At 45.5% G+C, this 8,877-nt stretch overlaps 1 protein-coding gene across 1 annotated transcript; it reads left to right on the top strand.

The window, feature by feature from the left end:
- Positions 1–1,272: 1,272 nt before the first annotated feature.
- Positions 1,273–2,616, top strand: LOC129617139 (bifunctional ligase/repressor BirA-like). Its single transcript, XM_055532526.1, has 3 exons — positions 1,273–1,635; positions 1,682–2,175; positions 2,397–2,616. Exons 1-3 carry the CDS (start codon positions 1,273–1,275, stop codon positions 2,614–2,616), a joined length of 1,077 nt encoding a protein of 358 aa, XP_055388501.1.
- The last annotated feature ends 6,261 nt before the right edge of the window (positions 2,617–8,877 follow it).

The following is an 8,877-nucleotide window of genomic DNA, read 5'->3' as shown; positions in this document are numbered from 1 at the left end:
ACTTGTATCTCCCATACTGATCGGGTTTTAACGAATGCTAAACGAGTTCTAATTCTCGGAGGAAGCTCTCTCATCGAACAAGTCGCTCATCGATTTGAAAAGGTGAATACAAGGAGTGGACGCATCTCCTAAAATCAAAATCGTTTTTAGATCATCGTTTGTGAAGGTCGTCCTCTGTTTGAAGGAGTGAAGCTTGCTGAGGCGTCTGTCAGCTGAATCCCCCGAACTGAAGTCCACATTATATCAGAAGCTCAAGTACGATTGGCCAGTTTTCTTGCAGCCATTCGATTTCCTGCAGATCGGAATATTCATCAACCATGTCGATTGCTGTCTTGTGGGCGCAGAAACTATTCTCCCTAATGGAAGTTTCATCAATCGCGTAAGTTGTAGAGATCTGTTTTCCTTGCTGGAGAGCGTTGTTTTGTGATGAACACGTCTTCATTGTGACTGATAGGTTGGAACATATTTGCTAGCACTCGCAGCAGCTAACACAAGAATCAGCTGTAACTCCATTCGAAGCGTTCCATTCTTCGTTGTTGCCACAACCGCTAAAATCATGACAAAGGAAACTCTAGATCGCCTATCAGCAGCTCAAACGAACGACTCATTGATTCTTGTTCCAGCGCAACACCCAAACGCATTGCGCTTGAGAAAGGGAGATTTTGCGTGGAACTCGTTGCAAGAATCTTCAATTCAAAATGAAATGGGGAACAGTCTATTCGAGAGTGAAGAGGAGGACGAAGAAATGGGGCAGGATGGTATCGCAGTATTTGATCCCAGGAAGGAGGAAAAATATATGGATCAAAGGTGCGAGTTGGGAAAAGTCCGATGTCACCTTATTGATCCGAAAGCACCCTTTGGAACAATTCTAGAAGGGAAAGACAGCAGCGAACTGAAACAAGCATGGGATGCATACAATGTGGAATACTCGAACCGTCTACTGATTGACAACATCTATTCTGAGGTAGGAGAACTGCATTCAGGCTGGTTCAGTTGATTTTTGCTTCAGACTGTTCCAGCCCACTTGGTCTCGGGTTCATTACCGAACGAGGTCAGCCACTAGAGAACACTGGTAATAGCCACACGCTTTCTTTAGGTCTATTGCAGCCGCATGAAGTGGCGGATCGTGCAGAAGAATTCATTTCATCCATTGAATACTTTATAAAAAAGGAAATTCCAACATTTGAATTTTAGAATGTGTTTTTTTGTTAACTACCTGGTTCAGACATGCAAGCAGTCGAGCAAGATTCCAAGTGCCCCGAAAAGCAAAAAATGCCACCCACAGTCTGTAAAGCACTTCCATACTCCTCTATTCATTTCCCTGTTTGTGAGTCAACCCACAGATGGGCGTTGGATAACTTGAGGGTCCTGGTATCAAATCACGGGCTGTCTTCAACTCGTCCAGTCAGAGTTTCGACTGATTCTCAAACTCGAGGTGTAGGGCAGCCAATTAAGAATCAAACCCTCGCAGGAGAATTTAAAACATGGGCCAACTCATCTGGAAACGTTTTTGTTACTTTTGTATTTCCTTGGCTTCAAAGAAAGATGGATTCCGTGGTGAATTTACCTCAAGTTGCTTCAGTTGCTATTGTTCAAACCCTCCAGAAAATCGGTGTCGATTCGAAAGTCAAATGGGTAGGTTTACAACGTCATAAAATAAAGCACAAGTCCGTCTATTCAGGTCAATGATGTTATGGTGAATGGCAAAAAAATTGCAGGAGTCCTCTGTAACGCGACTGGTTACCGATTGCCCTCCACTGACTCTAATGAAGAGTTCACTGCAGTTTTGGTGTCAGTAGGTTTGAACGTGAAATCAACTCCAACGTTAGAAGCTTCGGAGTTCCAGCCAATCACGAGTATCGCTGATGAACTCCAACAATCTGACGTCGAAGCCTCGGCAGTCCTCGATCTTCTTTCAATTGAATTGTATCGAACGATGGGAATTTTTGAAAGCAGAGGATTCGATTCAATTCATTCTGCACTTGAACAAATCTTGATTGGTCAGGGAACGCTTGTCAGTATTCAGCAACCAGCGATCAGTCCAACATCGTCGTCTTGCGATAAACTTCCTAATGACGAAATATTTGGCAAGTTTATTGGACTTTGTCCCAAATCTGGTTCGCTTCTATTGAAAACTGTCAACAGTGACACTCCAGTTGAAGTAATCGGTGGGCGGTTAGTTTTGTAATAAAGTTGTTTTTTGATGGTTTGCCAAGATCAAAGAATTGAAAGTCTATTCCGGCTGTCAATCAATTGGTCTTCGTTTTTTTTTCTGCTGGATCGTGCTCATCAAATCAGTAGGAAGGACTGGGCGATATGAGATCCAAGAGGTTCTCCAGAGAGAAGAGCTTTTATCAAACTATCAACCACTGATTGATCGATGTCTGCAGTTTCAGGATTCGAAGAGGAACGATTAGAAGGGTCATCAGGAAACAAAATCTAGCGAGATCGTCAGCAATAGCAAGAATACTTTCAGCAGATAAACTGGTTTCATTTGATGAGTTTAACGAGTCAGACAGAGAAGCGGAAGAAGGGTCCAATTTTGGCGGACCACATGAATCTTGGCTTTCGAGTTTTACCCATACGAGAGCTCAGATCAGACAAATAGTTGGATAAAGCTTCCTGCTCTGGACGAGAAAAAAACTCTGATAAGACTTTAGTTTGGAAATCCGATTCTGTATGAGAAATTCCATGACGTTGAGTGTGGGGGTCGGTCGAAGTGGTAAACCCTCTTTCGTCCTGATGAAAGAGGCGGGGTCGTCCTAGAGAGATCTGAAATATGACTGGCAAAGAGACGTTGCGCTGAATTGGGGGGGCTGGGATGAGGAACCGGGATGAGGGAAGGGAGTATCACGATGACTTTGCGTTAAGGATGGAGGACGATTGACGTTGTGACTGACTGGCTGTGCCTGATCGTGAGTGGCAGAACTTTGCAAACCACTGAACGAACTGCTTAGCGAACCGTTATTATTGTTTGCGCTAGTAGCCGTTCTGTTGTCTGTGGAGATGGCGGAGAAAGTATTGGGATTTGCTGCTGGAATCGGAGGAGAACGTGAGAGCTCAAGTTTTGACAGAGTTTCAAGTAACAGGGATAATTTTTCCTGATCTGATAAGTGATCAGGAAACGAGAGCATCTGAGGATCGTTAGACTTTGATACTGTAAACGATGGAGAGACTCGCGGATCAGAGCGCTGACGCCGATCCATTTCAAGCTTGAGAGCTGCGTCACCAAGATAGGGTCTGTAAAGGGACCGAGAAGAAAGAAGAGAAGGGAAGGCGAAGGATGAGGGTGCCACTGGAAACTGGCAATCCAATAATAGGGGCAGATTTAGAAACTGTAAAATTGGGAGAGGATGGCTTCGGCAACTGAGATGGGTGGGTAGTGACGACTGCAATCGGTTGAACTTTTGGGGGATCTGAAGCTGATTCAGAAGGCAAAACACGAGATGGATTGATCGTCTTTCCAATGAGAGATTTCGTCATCGGTAGGAAACGCGCTTCCCTCTTGCTTTCTATTTGGGGTGGGGGAACTTCGACGGTGCCCTTGTTGGGTGGCTCTGAGACAGGTAGCACGAAATTGTTTGGAACTTGAGGAGGAGGCCCCGTGTTGCTTTTGGGTTGAGGCTCCGTGTTGCTTTTGGGTTGAGGCTCCCTGTTGCTTTTGGGTTGAGACTCCCTGTTGCTTTTGGGTTGAGGCTCCCTGTTGCTTTTGGGTTGAGGCTCCCTGTTGCTTTTGGGTTGAGACTCCCTGTTGCTTTTGGGCTGAGGCTCCGTGTTGCTCTTGAGTTGAGGCTCCGTGTTGCTTTTGGGTTGAGGTTCCGTGTTGTTTTTGGGTTGAGGTTCCGTGTTGTTTTTGGTTTTCTGGTCATTGTTTCGCTCGGACGATGTTGGGCTTGTCTTCTGCATCCTTTCATGAACTGGAGGTTCTCCCTCGAGCTGGCTTTCGAGCGTCAAGAATGGATGATTGGAATCAAAGAACACCGAATGGCCAACAAGTTGGGCACTGCAACAAATCGTTTGCTTCTCGATCGTTTTCAAGCATCGCTTCACCTCTTCTACTTTGAGGGGCTCCGCGACAGGAACTCCCATCACATGGTTCCTCAATTGAAGAAGGAGTCCGTTTTCTAGAACCAGAAATTTCATCAATGCTTTGACCTCTGCGAGAGTGTTGATGCTTGCGAGCGTCTTCACGAGCCCGATTGCTTTTTCTGATGCCTTCAGACAGTCAGGATTGTCCGCGCATAGCAGCCCTGATTCACTTAAAATCATGCTCTGTAATGGAATTCTCCAGGGATGCAATTTGCAGTTTGTTCGACATCTCTCCTCGGTGAGCCAATTAGAAGTTGGGATCTCTCTTCAAAGCGAGCTGGCGAGTTGATGTTGGACTCTGTCCCCAATTGAGGGACCGTGGCTGGCGAACGGTTTGGCAGTCCCGTCATCTTGATGCCGGTGATTAGCCCAAGAATGTTCTGAAATACAAGAGCAGCTCACATTGCTCTGGCTACGGGCTTCAATTTTTCGGGTCTTGTCTTCAGTTCGGACATCTGATTGAAGAGGAGGTAGGAATACTCCGTTGAGAGCTCCGTCTGAAAATGTCAACGTCTACAATTGCTTGTCCGTGAGACAGATAGTAGGCAAGACACCCAAACGATTTTGTGAAGAGCAGTTCTGATGGGCACACTACAGAAGTTGAAACCCAGAACTGTTTTGGCCGAAAATACTTCCACGCTTGTAACGTTGGAATAAACCAAGTTGCTCTAAGAGACAGATTTTGGTCCGTGTTCCTATAGATGTGACCCTCTCCCTAAGTCCCTACCGGCGAATCAACGAGGTTTTGACACATTCGTCAGGTGCCGAATGAAAAGGATACATAACATTGTAGAACCCCTACAGAACATGAGGGTTTAACGATGAGGGAAAATGAATGACAACTGACGATTTCTCTTGATCCTCCGATTGCAACACCAAACCACTCAGCTGGGTCTGTTTGGCTCGCGTTAGAGACGAAGCAAAACTCTCCAGCCCTCAGAGGACCCTAAAGACAGAAGTCAAGATCGTTGCTACAGGGAACTTTGATTACATCAAAAACCTCATTCGGAAATGAGTTTGGCTGAAAAAGCTCCAGAGGGACGATGTCAGTTGTTCCATCATCGTATTGGACGAGAACTTTGATTGAAGCATCAGCCAAAGGAGCGGGAAGTGAAGGGCGGAGTAACTTGGACTCATTTGTAAAAGCGTACGGACACTCAATGGCCCGAAAAATAAATCTAGATTTTTCAACTTCGTCAGTGATAACACGATACTTCTCTTTTTCAGCAGAGCAAGCATTGTTGAGCACTGCAAACGCATCAACGACTTTCACCGGCCAGAGCATTCCAGAAAAATCACATCGAGATCGATCATCAGTCGGCGGCCACCTGAGCGATAAAATTGGTCGCGTTTGTTTTCAGTACTTCAACAGGTTTGATTGACTCACCAGACACAACCGCTTTCTGGCAGCCACGATGTCGTTCTGTTCAATTTCAGGACTTGCCCGTTTCTGTAAACTTGACTTCGACGAGCCCTTTTGGATGGAGGGACTTCCTTCTCCACATGTCGCAGGCGGCGTTTCGAAGCGCGTGTTGAACATGGCTCTCCAACCAATGCCATATAAGAGGTCCACTGTGAGCTGATTTGTTGTCTGTTTGCATGCACTCAACGCTAGTTGGGGAGAAAAGTAGAGTAGTTAAAAAGTTAGCGAAAAAAGAATTGGATACCAAACGGTCGTCGGACGTGGATTGTCTGTAGAAATCGATACATGAGGAAAATTCTGTCCGTGTTTGACTCACTTGGTGCTTAGGGCTTTTGGGGCTTCTCTTTTGCAATTTGTGCGTTTTTTTCACTTTACGGAAAAGAGCGTTTTCAATCTCAATTTGTTTGATGAGTTCAGATGCTTGGTCAATCGATGCCTAAACGACCAAATGAAGGATTTCTGGGGTGTGATATCCAAGTCTTACAAGTTGTGTAAGAATTGTCTCCGCCACAAATTGGGACTCGGCTTTGAACGAATCCAGAGATTGATTTAAATTTTGATTCATCATTTACAATTTGGTAAATTGAAGGTTGCGAATGAACATCACGATGATAAAATTCACAGAGGCTTGCGTCATTATGAGTTACGTTGTTTGTACGAAGCGTGTCTCCCAGTTGTCCCAAAATTTCGACCATTTCTGCAACATCTCGAAGTTGATGTTCAAGTTCGAGTGTTGTTGAATCGAGCACCTCTTGCATGTTACTGACCATTGAAGTCTCTGACCCCTGACACAAATTTGGGACATTACGACTGAATTTGGGACGACTGATCATGTTGCAACATCATATACAATACTTGGAGTGTTTCGACGAGATCTTTTAGTGATTGTTGCACACTTTGATTCGCAGAGGACATCAAGGTCATTTGCTCTTTTCGAATTTCGTGCACTGCAGGCTCCAATTTCACTGAATTTTCTAGCAGTTGGTCCAACATCGTCCCGAATGTCACCTCGCAGCCGTCTTTCTTTTACAATCTTCCAGCTTTGGTCGAGAATGTGAACTTCATGGCCGCGATGATGTCCTTCAACGGAGCAGCATCCGCAGAAACAATAGCCCTCACACTCGACACAGAAAAACTGAACTGGCTGTGTTGGATGTTGTGGGCATGCTTTAATGGAAGGTTCGATTATTGGAAATTCAGCTGGATGGTTTGGACCTGCAATTCCACACTCGCTTAGTTCTGCGACTGTTCTCGTCGTTGCACTTCCCCTCAAACGAACTAGATCTGGGAAACCACCTTGGGTCCACATCGGTAAAGCCTTGTCCTCCTTCATGGAGTCTTCCTTGCTTCGTTGCAAGCCATGAATCACTTCGACTTCTTTTCTCAATTGAGGCGATTTGGGAACGTCATCTGGAAGTGGGGCTGAATGGGATGGTTCGGTAATGAATAAACCCTCTTTGGCGCTCGGGAGTTCGACATCGTCTAAATGCGTCGCCTCGCTCTGTTGCGCGAATGAGCCGTTCTGTTTGGCTGAATATTCCCGTCGAATGACTGCTACTGAAAACACAGATTTGGGAGCTTGCTGGACGGGTGGTCGATACTCCTGTGCGATCATCTCGACATCCATCAAGTCTGTAGCATCGCTTGGGGCTTTCTCAATTTGGCGTGTCAATTCTTGATCAATTGGGCGACCTTTGTGAGAATGTTGTCCCATCGGCAAGATGGCACCCCATTCGTCAAGCAGAACCAGTTGATGAGACGCAGTGCTCTTCGTTTCGTGAACCTTTCTTGTGCAATCCCTGCAGAGATACGCAACACATTGGGAGCAATAAAAGAGACAATCGTCAAGGATTCGTCGCAAGTCCTTCGGCAACAAATCGCTCGACACGCTTTCTGATGGCATCCCCATTGATCTTGGAAAGTGTCTTATCGATGCTGTTGATTTTTTGCACTGATCGCAATAAAGAGGTGCGTGGACAAAGGGGTAGTGATTGAAGGAGCCTGGGCTTTGAATAAATGAAGTAGCAGAATGTTTGGGAACTGATTTTTGAGCATGGCGCCCTCGTGTGAATACAGGAACGCGAAAATCGTTTGGAAGTCGAATTTGAGAAACTTCGGATGATGAGTATTGAATCCAAAATGATGTCGCATTTGTTTCTACATTCGATCTGGGATGGCCCAGTTGTAATCCATTTGGGATGTGGTGGTTGACTCTTTGAAGACCCACATAGTCAGCGAAATCCAATGGAGATACACCAATAAGATCAAAATCAGGTGAAAGACTTTCATCATGGAAGAGAACAGAAGTTAGAATTTGTGAAATATGAGGCGGAAGAAGAGTTGATTTTTGGCAGCTAGGGCACCGAATTGGCACTGGGTTGGTTTCTGTTAAATGTCTCGATGCTATGTGATCTTCACCGCCTTGAATTCGACCAGAATGTCGTGAGCCTAAAAAGGAAGAAATGGAGAGAGAAGAGCCACACCTGAGCGACAATACTGATTCATTGGCTCACGTTCAAGATCAGCTTGATGTTTTTGACTTGCTCGATTCAGATCTTCATTAACGAAATATTCATCTTTCATGTTGTGGCTGTTGTACCACAATGGTGGCCAGCTATATTGGTGTTCCATTTGTAAGGAATCAATGCATGGGTGCTTCTCACCAGCAAGAGGACGATTTTTTGCAACTATAGATCTCTGGCCGATCAGTTCTTTATTTCCCAAGAGAGACTCATCCACTGTTACTGCATGTCTTCTAATCCCTAATGGGGGGGATACTGGTCTGTCCAGTATTGAGTAATGAAGTCGCAATAGATGAGGGTCATTAAGTGTTTCAGCTCGCAAATATTTTAGACGACGTTCATGGTACGACGTTGTATCTCTTGATAGCCGATAAGCCCCCAGTTCAGGGAAACGGATTCGTGATTCGATTGAAAAAGGTCTAAAGACTTCAAGCATCGAAGCTCCTGCACAAACAAGACACAAATGGTGTTCGCACACCAGTTTAATGGAGTGCGGTGTGGGGCGTCTACAGACATCACAGGAGAGTCCAGTGTAGGATGAATCCAGATGAGTCGATTGAAGACTCTCTCTTTGGGAATCAAGGCTAATCGGTTCGCCATGTTCCTCCCCTTCTTCTGATGGCCCATACCACTCAAAATAATCCCCCACTGAATGTTCTAATCTCGGAGGGACGTCGCCTCTCTCGGCCTCCAGCTGACGACGGTGCTCCTGCAAATCGGGAGAAAGTTCCTCGACATCATCTAGGCGACGAAAGAAGTCCACGCTGAAGTCTTCAAGATATTGCGGACGGTCAACGGCTGTTTGATCCATTCAAGAAATGGATTCAAATTGGACACAAAAAC

The sequence above is a fragment of the Condylostylus longicornis genome, unplaced genomic scaffold (genome assembly GCF_029603195.1).
Source record: "Condylostylus longicornis isolate FDR11 unplaced genomic scaffold, ASM2960319v2 ptg000419l, whole genome shotgun sequence".
Classification (NCBI taxonomy): Eukaryota; Metazoa; Arthropoda; class Insecta; order Diptera; family Dolichopodidae; genus Condylostylus; species Condylostylus longicornis.
The sequence above is the reverse complement of the archived record's forward strand: the minus strand, read 5'-3'. Positions and strand labels throughout refer to the sequence as shown.